General features: G+C 35.7%; 1 protein-coding gene across 1 annotated transcript in view; it reads left to right on the top strand.

Annotated features, from left to right (window-relative positions):
• The window catches only part of LOC307010109 (protocadherin-15-like), a 225,684-nt gene that overhangs the window by 91,049 nt on the left and 116,608 nt on the right, over positions 1–18,027 (top strand). The window contains exons 7-13 of the mRNA XM_079634508.1: positions 2,990–3,109; positions 3,267–3,377; positions 5,946–6,116; positions 10,001–10,109; positions 11,005–11,117; positions 14,103–14,309; positions 16,020–16,154. Coding sequence (XP_079490634.1) covers positions 2,990–3,109; positions 3,267–3,377; positions 5,946–6,116; positions 10,001–10,109; positions 11,005–11,117; positions 14,103–14,309; positions 16,020–16,154 — 966 coding nt within the window. The remainder of the gene's footprint in view (positions 1–2,989; positions 3,110–3,266; positions 3,378–5,945; positions 6,117–10,000; positions 10,110–11,004; positions 11,118–14,102; positions 14,310–16,019; positions 16,155–18,027) is intronic.

Below are 18,027 nucleotides of genomic sequence, written 5' to 3'. Positions count from 1 at the left end.
TGGAACTGCATTCCTTGTCAGTGACTTATGAACGTTTCGATTATGGGGTTTTTCAAAGTCGTCTGGTCTAAAATAATCACTACAAATTCGCAACTTTAATAGTCTCTGCCGGTGTCTCGTTGTCCAAGCCAGCAGAAAGAAGCCACAGTTGGTTCCTTTCTGGATCTCTCAATGGAAATTTGTGGAAACTTTTTGCATGACCATCTATTTGGTTTATTTTTACAATTTCGAAATGCACAACGAATCACCATGTTGCCGATTCCTTAGTTTATAATCGAATGTTTTTCAATATCGTTGTTCAAGGCTATACGTTACTAGCTAGCTAGACGTCCCGTCTGTAGTGCGCGCGCTTCTGTTCTGTGTTTACTTTTCGGCGCAGTACTACTAACCGGAGCAAAGTAAAATTCTGCCGCTGCTGAGAAACTAGTTCCTGTAAATGTAATGCGATCATTGAGATGTAAGAGTACCGGACCGGTACTTTGATTTCTAACATTATTCTCTCAACAGACATTTACATCGACAGTCTGGCGTTATAATTTATTTGCTTTTGGTGTACTTTGGAGTGGGTAAAACTGCTTTTAATGGCAAGCTAGCACAGATACAGTTGACTCGCGCTAGCCTAGCATCGGCAAACTATGCAACTGGAAGGACTGGATGATTTTTTTTGAAAACTGTCTCCACTGATGAATAACAACCAGGCTAACTTGAAAATGAGGTCCGATGTCCAAAATCCTGAACCACCCCTTTAAGTACATAGTACTTAAAGCCACTTAATATAAAGTGGGACCAACATTTGCTGGGTTAGTGCACATTGTTCAACGTGTTGGTTTTAAATTACATTTGTATGCACAAACTACGCATATTGATTCTGACTTGTCTGATTTGAATATTTTCAATAATTTTCTATTCTGGACTGATTAAGAACAGAACATGAAGAACTCATTAAGAATTTTTTCATCATTTTGGCAATAGATAAATTAATGATCTTGTTAATGATTAATGATGAGTCCCTGTAGTCGCCCAATTCGCCTCTCATATGCTGATACAATATATATTATAAACTTGACAGGTGATTTTTTTTATCAAATATAATTTGATCACTATCTTCTCAGTTTTTAAAAAAAGATTAAGGCAATTATCAAAGTTAAATAAAATGTTGTTTAATTTTCCAATAAAAGGTGGTCACATTTTTTAATGATTTGTTACATTTAATTACTACCCCTTAGCCAATTTTAACACACACACACACACACACACACACACACACACACACACACACACACACACACACACACACACACACACACACACACACACACACACACACACACACAATACATAGAGAGAGTTAAGCTGACACATATAAAGATATAAAGTCATTGTGTAGTCTGTTGGCGTGCTCCATCAGTTATTCAGATCTAAAACCATCCCCTTTTGGCATCGGCTCAAAAATTATACTTTAAATTATGCACGCGTACACACGCCTGACCCTCCTCTCCACAAGTACAGATATCAGGACTATTTTTAAATGTAATGGCTTTCATTTATTTGGAATACGTTTGAATAACTTCCGCGAGCGTGTACGTGTTGGGGGTGTGTAAAAGCTTGGCTTCTTGTCAATCTTTCTACTCACCTTGAAGTCGAATATGCTGTCATTCTTTTCTTTCTGCCTCTCTCCTCCTTTACGTGTGACATGAGAAAGAGAGGGAGGATAAATACAGTGAAGTGATGTAAATCAGAGGGGAAAGTATCAGGTAGTGGTAGCAGAAGTGATCATGTGAGTTGCTTTTGATCTACAAGGGCCGGGTCTTGGTTTATGGGTTTTCTGGGTGATTTGGATCCCCAGAGGCAGTGTACTGTAGACTGATACTGTATGTCCGGGTCCTCAGAGATGCTGACATTGACCTCAGAATTCCAATCAAGATGAGATTAGCTCCAGATCGTCAGGTTGTTTTCCAAAAAATGTTTTGGCTTCATCCCTTCCAGCTCTTCATTTATTCAATGTAACATGCAATTACATGGGACAATGCACATTGTGGTCACAGCAGAAACACATTCAAATGGCTGAATAAAAACATATACGGTTGAAAATCCCTACTTTGTAATACAGTTTTGTGTTTTTCCCCTATTTTTTGGTTTTGTTGTTATCTTACTTGTACTTTGTTTGATCGACAATCTTGTCCAAAGAAATTTGCAAATAAGTAATCCTCTGATCCAGTAATCAAGCATTTTTTAGCTAAAGATAATGCAATAATTACTCATTTGTAAAAGGCTTTTGAATTTGTTTGAAAATATCATAAGTGATTTGGAGATTAATGCTACCATTTGTCTTTTTGTAATATATTCCACCATTATTGACAATCAATTTATTTATTAATTTACTGTCACTGCTTTAATTGGTTCCTATTACCTTTCAATTATGTGTAACACCACTGACAGATGAGTGTGCCAGCCATGGGTAAATCATTAATGTATGTTTTAAAAATCTGAAATTGTTTAATGAGACCTTATATGAAATAAAAAATAAGAGAAATGTTTTAATATAGCACAGTATAGGTTAAATGTTTCATTGATATGTTAAACTCAGGAAAAATGGCAGATGGAAATGTTACCGCAGCTGTAGAATGACCCTAACCTGTTATTTTAATTTCAGTAGTGTGTGTATTTGTGCGCAGGCATATGTGCAGGTTGTGCTCTCTCTTTCCGTTTTGACTTTCGCTGTCTGTTGTTTTCTCCTTGTTTTTTTCTTTCTTTCTCTGTCGTTTTCTTTGTATTTTTTTATTCCTCTTATGTCCTTGTCTAGTCTGTCTTCTAAGGGGATCCAAAAGGAACACACACACACACACACACAATCTGGGTCACATGGGTCACATCTGAGCCCTATACGAGTTGCTGTGTGGTTACACAAGCATAGTTGCTGTGTTGTTACACAAGCATATAGTCAGTGTCTGATGTTTGTTTCATGTGTTTTTTAATGATATCTCTCTAGCTCACTCCTGTCGGTACCACCATCTTTACCGGCTTCTCAGGAAACAATGGAGCCACGGATATCGATGACGGACCAAACGGCCAAATTGAATACGCCATTCAGTACAACCCAAATGACCCGGTATTTCCTCAGATCAAACAGACCTTCTGCAGTTACACTCAAGTTCTTCATTGTAATTAATGATTAATTTAGTGACATTATGCATGAATATTGAACTTTCAAACTGTCATGTTTTATTTAAAATACTGCAATCTCTCTTTTTATCTCTCCGTTTCAGATGTCAAACAGGACCGTGCAGGTTGCTGGGACTCTGTCTGGTAACATTGTTTTGGCAGAGCGGCTGAACTATGAGGAGAGAACTCGCTATCTAATTATTGTCCAGGCCAATGTAAGATTATTAACACATAAAACATCCTTCGCTGTAATACAATGATTTCACAGCGATCTTGTACGCTTAATGCATGTAAGAGGATTGTTTCAGGGCAAATACAACTTAAGCTATATTGACATGCTGTTTATTATCAGAGATAATACATTTTAAAATTGTGTTTACAATAATGCACTTACAAAGACTGTTGAAATCTTTAGGGCAAGGCAGCCCAAAAGCTTAAACACCTCACATGTTATCATGAGACTAGCGTGCTAAAATACCTTAATAACCGTATATGTAATCGTATCGCTTAGATCCACAGAAGACAAAGATGATTATAAAAGAATATAAGATTTATTATGAACTAAGAATAACAAGCCAACAAACGAAACAGTGTGCTAGTGCACAGACAGCAACCGACAATGAACTGAGGGATCAAAGGAACTTAAATAGTGGTACAAACAAGGTTAATAAGGAGACACAGCTGAACTTAGAGGACTAATATTAGTAACCATGACAACTCATAAGTGGCGGGAAACTAGACAAAGGAGTTTATGTGACTAAATGAAAACAAAACAAACTGAACGTGACCGTGACAGTAATATATATCGCCGCTGTCTGACAGAAACCTTGTATCTCCAAAAATGCTACATTTCAGGAAATGGATTAAACACAATAGAGGTGGTGGCGAAGTTATGAGGAGTTATGACAGTATGAGGAGCAAATGGAGTTACAAGTTATAGTCACAAGCTCTTTTCATTGGTTAAACATTTGCAAAACCCACCGACAGAGATAAAGGGAGACCAATAGTAATGATTTATGTGTAACAAAATAAATGTTGTCCAATATTGACAATATGTCATATGTATCTGAAGGTATTCAGGTGAATGCTGTTGGAAATTGTATTTATTTATTCATTTATTGGTTACTTTGGCTTTAGTATCGTTGTTTGAGAGTTTGTGTTTAAAGTTTCAGTTTGCATTTGAGAGTGTTTGAGCTTGCACTTGAGTTTTTCCATTTGCGTTGGTGAGGTTATACTTTTGAATTTGTACTTTCAAGTTTATGTTTGAGAGTTTTAAAATGTGCGTTGGTGAGGTTATACTTTTGAATTTGTACTTTCAAGTTTATGTTTGAGAGTTTTAAAATTTGCGTTGGTGAGGTTATACTTTTGAATTTGTACTTTCAAGTTTATGTTTGAGAGTTTTAAAATTAGCGTTGGTGAGGTTATACTTTTGAATTTGTACTTTCAAGTTTATGTTTGAGAGTTGTGTGTTTGGGACTTTGAGAGTTGAGAGGAAATAGCACTTGCGAGTTTACGGTGGAGTATTTGCATTTGGGAGTTTACGTTTGAGAGTTTTAGAGTTTGTTTTTAAGGGTTCGTGAGTTTGAATTTGTGGTTGTGATTATTGTGCATAAGTTCGCCTGCTTAGAGCTACACTGCTAATAGTACAACTTAAAGCTCAATAACACACATTTTCAAACACAAGTAATATATAAGTACTTTAACAAAAATATGAGATTAACATTTCTGCTTTTAACCGATACCTTGCCCAATTGACTTCCATTGTGTTACTATAAACACAGTTTTTGATGTTGTATAGCTCAATTTGTTGTAACCCACTATATTGCTTTAAAATCGAACCAATGGGCATAAATCAAAAGGTTACTATTTCGATCCCTGTAAGGAGTGAGCAATGAGCTGTAAGTCACTTTGGATAAAGATGTCTGCTAAATGAGTACTTACTCCGTAACCTTTCCTGGCTGTAGATAAAAAAAATAACCTTGACTTTTTGGTCAACCGTTGTTGGGCCTGTTAGGTTGCCAGTTTGCACAATGCACTTTTTAAAATTCCAGGCACCTCCCTATATCTGTCACTGAATAACCGGCATCCTGATTCACTTCCAAATGCATCCCTTCACTGTCACATGAGCTGCATACACAACTAGGTTTAAACCCGTCTAGAACAGCATCTCTGTGAGGTGTCCAGACCCCAGAGGCTGTGAGCATGTTTTCATAGAGCCAAATGGCTCAAATAAATGCCTTACATCAGGGCTGCAACAGCTCTCCTTGAAGAAAATCGAATCATTTCAGGATGTGAAAAATGAGGGGATGGGTTTGTTACTGAGTTCTCTCTCTCACACTGAAATCTTATTGGAGGAAATAATTAACTTTGATTCAAAATATTTATTTAGACCCTAATTATTGGAACTCAGTCAATAATTACAGCATGGGGAGTTCGATTTTACTACATTTACATTTTGTGATTCTTTTACTTGTTGGTCTATAAAGTTTATAGTTTATAAAAGGTTGGATGTTCAAAGTGATACGATTGTAGATATACACATTATATATGTTAATTAATTAAGCTTTAAGTTAAACAAATGCTTGTAGGAATATTGAAATAAGAAAATAGAGTAGAATCATTTAAGAATTTATATTTGTTTGTGTGAAAATTTTTTATTGTCCTTTCACCTATTTCTATGCTCTCATTATCCTTGTTGTTGTCTCTCTGCATGCAGATCTGTGAACGTTGTATCTGAAGGTCTAGGTATCTATGGTAACATGTCAGCTTTTTTTTCTTTCTAGGACCGGGCTCCGTTTCCAGGAAGTCGTCGCACAGCAACCACTACTCTAACTCTGGATGTTTCGGATGGAGACGATCTAGGTCCCATGTTCCTCCCGTGTGTTCTGGTCAACAACACACAGGACTGTAACCCCATCACATACCGTGTGGCTATTCCTGAGCTCACTGACCTGGTAAGAACTCACAGAAAACCTCAGAGGTCTTCAAATGTTGAATATTCCCTCCATAACGTTATTTTCCTACCTGATCCTCTTAAGGGGTGGTGGGGTGGGGGTTAAGGTCTTATTTACCAGACCTTAAAAACTTGACTAAGATGGTCTTCAACTTCACCTAGGCCATCTAATGACCATGGTTTCTAGCTGGTCCCAATTGGTTATTTTAAAACTAGAAGCAACGTAATATCAACGACCGCCTTAAGATAGTTTTTCCTGGTTTTTCCAGCAAGGATGTTGTCAGATCCTGCTCTCAGTCACGGGCTATGACTATGATGCTGTATGCAACAGCTGGCATAGCAAGATATAAAACCAGGAAGATGTCTTAACTTGACTGAAACGCTTCATCTGTGACCCATTGAGCAGGGCAGGGTGACCTGAGGCTATACAGTGGGCAGCCATGGATAGATGCTATGCTCTCTTAGAGAAAGGCTTGAGTGCTTGAGAGCAGGGTATGTGCATGAGATTGTGCCTTGAACTATAAAGAAAGAAATAAACTATGCACTGTATGCGTATTAATAATTCAGCCTCGCACAGCAAGCCCATGCACCACTCACTGACTGTCTGATGTACACTACCATTCAAAACTTTGTAAAAGATTTATCTTATGCTTGTTTGATTAAACATACAGTAACAGTAATATTGTGAAATAAGGGGTCGATTTTGCACAACCGTTTTCCACTGAGTTTTTCAAATCGCCTCTGTGTAAACTACAAAAATGTGGATTTGTGAAAACAGTGACGTCATATTACGTGTTCAGTCTATAAGCAGTTATATAAGCATGTTTGGCTGCAGAATGCAGCAATTGACAGTATTTTGAGGGGTCAACACTCCAATCATGAACATTTGGTTATCTTCTTGTAATAATCACATCTTGTTCATGGACTCTTGCTGGACATTTTGACGTCTTCACTGGACATTGTATGGACCGGCGCAGTATTTGTGTCATAGTGTTGTTGATGTTTCCTTGACCCTTTACCAGTTAAATGTCAGTCCTTTCATATTTCCCATCACATACGTTGCTCTACTGACCTGTGCTTGGCTAAAGATGAGACTCATACAGCAGGGACAGGAAGGGTGAGAAACGAGGGATTTAGATGAGATAAGAGGTGGATGATGAAAGTTAGCTGGTACAGATTGAATGAGATCAGGGACAGGGAGTAGAGAAAAAGCAGGATGAGACCCTCAGTAAAACCACAGGGTTCATCACCCATCAAAGCCAAGACGTGAAGGTTTGATGAAATCAGAACCCAGTTGAGGTGAGATAGGGTGGGCAGACCTCTGAGGAGATGGGTCGTTCTGGAACCAAACCACATGGAGAAAAAGAAACGGCCAAGGCTGATCTTTGCTAAGGGGGGACTTCTGTAATTTATGCTAAAAATGTTTTCCACTGCAGAAGCTGCATTCCCAACGGCTGCCAGTTTCTGTGTGCTGCTTCATTTCCCGCAGTTTAACTTTCTCTTTTTGCATTCTGCTTGCTGCAGTTCTTGCATTTTTACAGAGACAATCTTTTGTTCTTCGTTTTTCCTGCTGTTCTATGATTATCTCAGAAATTATGAAGGATTAGTGTGTGTGAGGGAATCCATTTTGTTTAGATAATTTTCGCTGGATTTTAGTGCATCTTCTATTCATTCTGTTGATCTGCCGTTACTGTGTGTTTGGAGAAGCATATTAGCACACAACTCCTACCTTTTCTGCAGTATGAATACAGAATATGTAAATTCTCTGTGCAAATATACTATCATACAAGTCTCTATTTAATCTGTCAAAGGTTAAGTTAATGAATATTAAAATAAAGTACAATTTAAAATGCAAACTACAGTATAAAAGTTTGGGGTCAGTAAAAAATTATATTTTGTTCACCAATGCTGCATTAATTTGATTTAAAAAAAACACAGTAAAAACATTACTGTGAAAATTTGTATTACAATTTTAAATAACTTAATTGTAAGTCATTACTCCAGTCTTCCGTGTCACATGATCCTTCAGAAATCATTGATGATTTGGTGATCAAGAAACATTTCGTACTATAGTCAATGTTGAAAGCAGTTGTGCTGCTTAATATTTTGTGGCAAACGTAAATCTTTTTTTTTTGGGGGGGGGGGATTATTTGATGAATAGAAATTCATGTAAACAGCATTTATTTGAAATATAAATATTGTGCAACATTATAAATATTAAAATAATTTTTGGTAAATTTGGTAAAGATATTCTTTCTGAATTAAAAAAAAGAATGGTAGTATTTATGTATTTATTTAGCTCACTAAATTATGCATAATGGGGTGATGTGACAGCAATGCAGCATACTATGATTTGAAATGACTATGTTCTGAATTTATACATTGTGCAACGGTTTTAAAAAGTTATATGCTATATTATAGTCACATAAGCTCATTACCTTGCACGTTTGCAACTGACTTCCAGTTATCTTCTCATACATACTGAAAATGCACATGCTACACACACAGTATAGTTTATACTGCAGGAATTGTAAGAGTATATATTTAAGTTTTTGCAAACATATTCTGTATCGATGCATAATGCGTTCTGTTCCAGATACTGTTTTTAAATCATTAAATCAGAAGAAATCAGAAGTGTGTAATGCGCAGTATGCAGTAAGCATTATGCTAGTGTTCCATTCCGAACAGTTTCTTTCTCATTTCCTTTTGGCAGGAATAGTGATAATTAATGGGGTCACATATTTCACAATTAGAGCTGGGATATGGTTCGAAAGTCTTTTTCCTGTCTCCAGGCACAGATTAATCGGCCTAATGCCTGCTGGAGGGGGGATTATGGGTAGTTTTAAATGTCTCAGGTGGGCAAGAATTCTGATTTACAGCGCTCACATATTTAACATTGAGTGCTTGTATTTAGACTGCCATTTTAATGAAGCACCCGTCCCAAAGGAGATGCTTCTTATTATCATATCTGTTAGAGGCCATATTTGTCTGCATGAAATGCACACTCACAGATTAGTACAGTCAAGTGTCCCAAGAGTTTTGCTTTTAGCCCAGAGGAAAACTCTCCTCAGTGGATGCTTTTTGATAGCTCACGACTTAATGGAGATCTCAAAATGTTTTATTTATGCTTTGTTTGGAGAATTGTTTTGAGAAATAAAAGTATACAGATGAGAGAATTTGTTGACACAAAACAAGTATAGAGATACTGTACAGGTAACTCTCTAGGATACATTTATTAACATTAGTTAACTAACAAATCTTTTAAATAATTTATGGTAACACTTTAATTTAGGATCAAATTCTCACTATTATCTAGTTTCTTATAGCATGCATATTATGATATTGGCTGATTATTAGTATTTATAAAGCACATATTAATGGCTTATTTTGCATGACCATATTCTACATCCATTAATCCCAACCAATACCTAAACTTAACAACTACCTTACTAATTATTAATAAGCAGTGATTAGGAGTTTGATGAGGCAAACGTTGTTAATAGTTCATTAATAGTTAAAATTGTGACTTGATTTATTTATTAATAATGTCAATTTCCAAATTTACTAATACATTATTAAACTGACAATGAACAGTTGTATTTTTATTAACGGATGTTAACAAAAAATATAAATACTGTAATAAATGTATTCTCATTGTAACTTAATGTTAGATCATACATTAACTAATGAATCTTATGGTAAAGTGTTACCGGGATATAAAAGTAATAAGGATAGCATAGTTTAGTCACTTTGGTGAATTTGCAACTTTTGCGTTCAGATTAGGTTAAAGAAAGTAGAAATAAAAAGATATTGACATTACATATTGAACCTATTTAGCCAACTTTTGATTTCGTAGTCAACAATGTCTGTCTATTTGTTTTCTAGAGTAAAGTGAATCCTCTGAATGTGACTCCTCCCATTCGAGCCATAGACCAGGACAGAAACATCCAGCCGCCCTCGGACAGACCGGGAATCCTGTACTTCATACTGGTTGGTAGGTACTTCAATGCAGATATTTTGCAAGTGTTGAAAAATAGACGCACAAGGCATTCTACAGTATAATCACATTTCATATCTATATTGCTGCTTCCGATAGTTTACATCCACACTGAATGTTGTGTAGAGTTTTACATCTCTTAAAGTTAAAACTATTAAAATGGTCATTGAGGTAGATATGATTTAAAAAATAAAATAAAATCTTGTCCATAGTGACCTTACTGAGAATTTTTTTAGATATCTGCAAAAAAAAAAAAATACTATTCTCAGAAGTCTTTAAAAATAATCTCTGCACATATGGCAGAATAGATACCAAACATAGAATATTTGAGTCACTTAAAATGTAAACCTTAATCGGTTTATGTAGTGGCATGCAGTTTGTCCGTAACATAGTTGACAAACTCACCAGGGAAAACACCTTTTTTATTCATAATATCAAAAATGGTGTTCAAAGATTAAGCTTGGCAACTAGCAGATAAGTTGCACTGATAAAATATATCAACTGAAACCAATTGTTGTATTATTGAAAAAGCATAATTTTATACTTTTTTGCTGATGTGAAATGTACACTAAATTATAGAATGACATATATACACAACTGCACTCTAACTTATGTTTCCATACATTTGAAATTGAATACATGCAGTTTGAAATAGAAACTCGGTTCTTTAATACATGTTTAAAGGGTTTAAATGTTGCATGTTTTCCCCTCAGAATTAAACATCTGCTGTTGTTGCTGTATCTATAAAGACTCCAGACTAAAGAAATTGGGATGGGACATATAAAATTCCCTTTTTTATGTATTCAATGGTTTAGTAGTAGATAAAACCCCCCAGAATAATATCATGAATTAGATAATAACACAAGTTTTGTGTCTCTGTACTGCGTTTCAGGTCAACCTCCTGCATACACAGAATTCTTCTCCCTCAACAGAAGCACAGCTGAGCTGCGTCTGCTGAAGCCTGTGGACAGAGAGCTTTACCAGCGCTTCTCTCTCGTCATTAAGGTCATTATATCATCAGGTTATCGGCTGTAGATTACTGTGGAGATAAAAGGGGTTCATCGAGCGCCCTGCTCGCTGTTTCCAGAGGCTCTTATATTTGAGCACCAATAAGAGTGTCATCATTTTTACAATATTATTGACTGAATGTTTTACAACCAGAATAACGCCAGGTATTAACTGCAGTATATTTCTGGAAATATCTTCATAGCAATATCATCAATTGAACACACTTTCTATATGTACACACTATCACTATTGTTCTCTTCAAAAACCTACGGTATGTAGGCAGCAGCATAATTGGCTATATAGTTATAAAAGGTACGCAGCATAATTATAAGATCATCACTAGATAAAGCAGCATCATATATATACTTTTAATGGAGATTGCAGTCCCACAAGGTACTGACACCTCACAAAAAACTATATGCATCATTCAATACCAAATATAAATATATATATATATATATATATATATATATATATATATATATATATTATATATATATAAATACACTACCATTCAAAAGTTTGTTTACCTCTAAAACATTTTTTTTTGAAGGAAATACATTTTATTCAGCAAGGATGCACTAAACTGGCTAAAAGTGACAGACATTTATAATGTTACAAAGGATTTACTGTATATTTCGAATTGATGCTGTTCTTTCTGTTAACTTTTTATTCATCAAATGATTGATGATAAGTAAAGGATAATCCATGGCTAGCTGCGCATTAAATTATTTTAATGCATAACATGGAGGCCAAGAAACACCCGAGCATTCAAAACGTTTAATGTACAGCTATAGCCAATTCTAGCAATGCAATTAGATCAATGGCATTATGCCTCCACCTAAGCTCCGCCCACAAAAAAACGTCACCATGTTTACTAACTGAAAAGGGGTCTATAAGCTTCAATGAAGCGACTCAAAGTTCCTTTGTTACTAGTTCTAAAGTGACGTTTTAGAATTAGTAATGTAGGCTTGGGCTCAACTGTCAAACTGTCAACTTGAGATTTTAATCCATAGCGGAAGGAAGTAGTTCTGCACAAAAGAGGGCACCTATGGCGGCCGAATCACAGCCGTGCTCCTGATATACAGCCATATCGCAGGCTACTCGTGTGATGTTACTCATTTAATGCACACCTTCCAGCCAATCAGAATAGAGTACTCAGACAGACCATTGTATGAAATGAAATGATCCTTGAGCGGCAAATCACCTTATTAGAATGATTTCTGAAAGATATATGAAAGAGAAATTATGCTGAAAATTCAGCTTTGCCATTTGCAATCACCTTTGCCATCAGGAATAACTTATATTTTAAAATATAAAATAGCAAACTGTGATTTCAAATTGTTTATAGTATTTTTATCAAATAAAATGAGCCTTGGTGAGCATAAGAGACTTCTTACCAACCCCAAATTTTGTATTGTAGTGTAGTTCCATCTAATAAAAAAGTGCTATTTTTATATATTGTTATGCTTCTTAGAAGTATCACATCATTAGCTCAGCACTTTTGTAATCAATCAATCTGTCGGGTCTCCCATGAGCTTCATGCGATGAACACTATTTGAATGCCACACAGAGTTTCTGCCTATAGAGCGTTCGAAATCACTCACATTAGATTCCATTTCAGTTTGGATGCTGCCTTTGTAGGTGGTAGACAGCGAGGAAGCTCTCTCGCTTTTGAAACAGAGCTTTTTATATTTAATTACATTAAACATGCTGTATCTTCTAATTGAATTGAAGAGAGAGAGAGAGAGAGAGAGAGAGAGAGAGAGAGAGAGAGAGAGAGAGAGAGAGAGAGAGAGAGAGAGAGAGAGAGAGAGAGCTAGTGTGGAATTATTCTGCTCTGTCATAGATTTGGGTGGAACAACAGTGTAACAGCAGGGGTAATTTAAATGTTTCCTCTGTGAAACGATGCATGACTGTGTTTGCTGTTATGATTTCTTCGTTTCATAATAACAGAGAACGATATGCTATTCTCAGTTCGCTTCAAGCTTACTGAAACTCGAGACCAAATAACAAACAAAACATTGCCGCTGTCAACATTGTCAGATGTGTGTGTGTATTTTAAGTGTGTGAAGTGTCTATTGAGTTACAGAACTGCAGTCTTTCATGGCTTCTTAATAATGAAAGCAGTAATGGATGGGGCTCATAACTGAAATGAAAATATTCCGGGAGCTGTATCCACACACTCCTCTTCAATAAACAAAGACCAATTTTGAGCCTTTTTGGGTCCATGAATTTTGGACCGTATTTTAACTGGAGTTCAATTAGAAATGAGTGAAGATGAATTAAAAGCCTTTTGATGAATTAGATTTTTTTTTTTTTTTCAAATATATTACTTTTTCATTTGGTAGGCTGCACACTTTACAACCATGTCTCTAGCTTAACAACAGTAGCCATACCGAAAAAAAGCTTTATAAAATATAAAAAGCATTTTTTAAATTGCAAATATATATTTTATATACATCTATTTAAATGTTTATATCTCATAATTCTGACTTTATATCACGCAATTCTGACTTAATAACACACAATTGCGTCTTTATATCACGCAATTCTGACTTTATAACCTGCAATTGTGACTTTATATCACGCAATTCTGACTTTATAACCTGCAATTCTGACTTTATATCACGCAATTCTGACTTAATAACACACAATTGCGACTTTATATCACGCAATTGCGACTTTATAACACGCAATTGCGACTTTATATCACGCAATTCTGAGATAAAAAGTCGCAATTACCTTTTTTATTTTTCACTCTGTGGCGGAAACATCCATATGTTTCTTTTTCCCTTTTATACCTTTTTTTTTTTTGTAGCTTGGTAATGTCGGTTTAACATGGTATGTGCATACCATGGTATTCAAGTATAGTCGTCATCATTGTACCTTATTGTTTATACGGATAAGCAGATAACAACCCTAAGCTTCTCTTTTTAGATAATTTCACCATGACAGTTTAGTTTGTTTGTCTGTGAACAGGCCGAGCAGGATAACGGTCACCCTCTTCCGGCCTATGCCGAACTGCTGATTGAAATTCTGGACGAGAACAACCAGGCACCATATTTTCAGCGGCCCTCGTACCAGGGCTTCATCAGTGAGTCAGCCTCGGTTGGCACCACCATCTCAGGGAGCTCCAACCTCACGGCTCCGCTGGGGATCGTAGCACTGGACAATGACATTGAAGAGGTACGATGTTCTTATGAAAAGAGCCAGGGCATTTTCATAATGAATGCTGCTTCAGTGTCTTGGGAATGCACCGATACATAAAATCACAGATGGTTTCAGTCTCTCCATATGTTTTATATTGTAGCTTCTGTCAGGAGCCACACCAGTAGGTACCAGAGTGATGTGATGTGTTCCCTTTTTCTTTCTTTTCTTTCATTCTGTTCTTTTTTCTGTTTTTCTGGTAAGATGTGTGGAATATTTATATATAACGATATAATTATTTATATATAACGATATAATTATTAATTATATATTATTTTTAATATAATTAATTACATGATTTGGTGATTAATTCTAATTTAATTAATCACAAATTAATACAATTTGGCTGGGAAATTACCACCAAATTATCATTTTTAAAACATTATTGTGTTAAAAGTATCACATAGATATTCCAAAAAGTAGTATAACAAATAAGTATTGTATTTGATTCAACAAAGAATTTAGTTTTTTAGAAAAAATCTGTTTTTTTTTCAGAAGCTGCATTAAGATATATTTACAGACCATGTATTGCAGCTCAGAGGTTGCATGAATGCTTGGATATACAGTATAATGTCATGAGATTAATGGGTTTTAAATGGGTATTAAAGACCCACATTTTTTAATTATGTCATAATTTACTCACCCTCAACCCAGTATGACATTCTTTCTTCTGTGGAACATTAAAGTAGATGATTTGAGGAAATGGCGTCACATTTTTTATTTATTTTTTTCATTCAATGGAAGTCAATGGTAACCAAAACAGTTTGGTTCCAACATTCTTATTTTATATTCCACAAAAGAAAGTAAGCCAAACGGGTTTGAAAGGATGAGTAAATGATGATAGATTTTTTTTTTTTTGGTGAACTATCCTATATGTTTTTTTTTTTTATTAATATGGACCTAAATCGGAAGGCTGCATAAGGCTGCACATCTCGGCCTCCATGACATAAAGCTCTACCGAAGGCTGTCTCAATTTGAAGGGTCCTTGAAAGACAGCCTTTGTTTAATGTTTTTCATTCTGTCTGTATAGGTCTGGGGTAGGGTGGGTGCGTAATATGTGTTTATATTTTAACACGTTCTTTTTTTTCCATTACTAATTAATTAAATTAACGCATTAAATCGACAGCCCTAATATATTTATATTATAATGGCTTGACAAATGCAGTGTTTTTTTTTCTTCCTTTGTTGCTGTGTTTCCTATTGATAAAGAAAGTTGGGACATTATATATTGAATAGTTCTTTTTTTAGCCAATAGGCTTTCATTTATGTCACAGCTTTAGAGCCATTATTTACTATACTCTATTGCTAGTCAAAATAGGTGGTAATAGGATAGATGACCTCATTCCTAGACAGTATTTCCACAAAGTGTGCATGCAAGATGACTTACCATATACTTACCATATACATATATATATATAGTATATATCAATCTAGAGAGCATTATATTGTTATATGCAATTTACACACATTGCTGTATACATTAGATTTTGATGTTTAAATTCTCTGTACTTTCAAGCAAGCAATTAAATCTGTTGTATTTCTGAAGAGGTTCTTGCATGTCAGAGTGAATTGCTGTAGTTGAGTGACTCTTTGGCTTGTTTACTCAATATGAGGATTGCGTGACTGCATGAGGCTTGTTTGTCGTGCTCATGTTAATGTGTAGTAACCTCTCATCTTTGTTTTGTGAAGACAAAAGATCCTCAGTTGAAGATCACCCTGAATGGCTACACCTCCATCTTCACCATCTCGCCCGCTGGCATCACACGTTACCTCACCCTGTTGAAACCAGTGGACCGAGAGATACAGACGAATTACACTTTAACGGTAAGATACTGTACACACATTTACCAGTCTAAATGAAAACATCCCATTGGCTTCTGTTTGTTTTATATTCAATTGATTATAATTCCTACTGGACTAACCCAAACCAGTGAATCGCTCAAACATATTGCATTTCATCCCAGAATCTAAAGGAAAAAAGAAACACTGAATTTGTGTATAAAGAAAATAAAGCCCATTAAATTATTTTTATGACAATTAAGGACATCTTCTCTCTCAAAATCTCATTAATTCAAATAGTTGATTCTCACTTCTATATCACAGACATTTTATATATTAGAGTACATTCTTTTTTATTATTATTTTATTATTCATTTTTATGTATTTCTTATTTAAATCGACATAATGGTATTATAAGGATAATATCTTTTTATAAACATTTTTGGTTAGAAGTTGTTGTTTTTTTTGTTTCTTTTGGAATGAGAATTTTGGGGCAAATTTACTTTATTATCATGAAAATATTGGTGCAACGGAACAAATCATAGTGGTCCTAAAATCGGCTTCATGAGTCCCTGTCACTCCTGTTGCTTTTCTCATTGAAAATGAATGACTGGTCACTTTAGTTCTGTCTCTTCAGTGTCCTCTTGAGATTATTTACTGCTCTTCTAAGACATAGTGTGCGTCACAATAAGCCTGTGGTACTTCTCCGGCATGAGGAGCATCTCATTTAGTAACAACAGGGAATGTTCTTACTTTAAGATTAATATTTATGTCTTGAACATCAAGTCTCAGCATGACATCTCTTCGCTGTGATGAACAAAACAAGCCGATTGAAACGATGCTGTTTGTTCATGTGAAGTGTCTCTTCAGGACTCTGTCCATCGATCAAATCTATTGATCTGAGATTTGGGCTCAAGTGTCTTTGATCTTTCTAGAATCCCTGATCTCGAAGAAGCCGTTAAAAGACAGCTGGATCACACGAGGACCATTTGAGCGCAGTGTTTGATCATTGTCTCTAATCTGAGAGGTGGGGTTTGTTTCATGGACCATTCACTGCGATGGCATGTTGAGACAGCTTTGATGTGGGGGTGTCCCATTTGGGGCTCATAAAAGGATGACATTAGGAGTAGATCTATCTATCTATCTATCTATCTATCTATCTATCTATCTATCTATCTATCTATCTATCTATCTATCTATCTATCTATCTATCTATCTATCTATCTATCTATCTATCTATCTATCTATCTATCTATCTATACTGTATATCTATCTATCTATTAGGGGTGGAGCCGAACCCGAATACGGTATTCGGAAAGGCACAAATAACGTGTTTTTTACAAATAATTATTTCGAACAAATATTTGTATTCGGGAACAAGAAAAACTTTATTTCAAAAAGCTGCGTTTCCTCATGAGACCGCAGTGCACGACGCCCGGATGAGTGAGAGAGTGAGTGAGTGACGGACACAGGCTGCTCCTCACAGCAACAGAGAGCGCTCGGCTGAGCGAAAAAACACTTAACTCCATCACTATTTTTGTTGAATAGATGTTTGTACCTTAACTGGGTTCCTGAGGCAGTTTATAACTTTCGAGAAGCGATCGGGAGATTATTCCATTACGCGCCATTATTGACGTCTGCAGTCGGGTGCTCTCATGTTCGCTCTGTTTAGCTGTTTAGCGCGGTAATTTAGACAATAGGCTGTTGACAGAGTAACGTTAACGTTCGGTTAAAAAGTTTAAAAATGCTTGTTTAGTTGTGTCGAATTGTATGCACGTGTGAGTTATATGGTACGTAAGTTACCCTGTCTGTTGCAGACAGCAAGATGTAGGCTTCACAATGTTCACAATGGTATTTTATTACCGGTAGTAGTTGGTTTAACCACGGATGAGGTATGGCTGTTATGTTATTTTCTTTT

The sequence above is a fragment of the Phoxinus phoxinus genome, assembly GCF_949152265.1.
Source record: "Phoxinus phoxinus genome assembly, chromosome: 14".
Classification (NCBI taxonomy): domain Eukaryota; kingdom Metazoa; phylum Chordata; class Actinopteri; order Cypriniformes; family Leuciscidae; genus Phoxinus; species Phoxinus phoxinus.
Note: the sequence above shows the minus strand (reverse complement) of the source record. Positions and strands in the feature narration are given on the sequence as shown.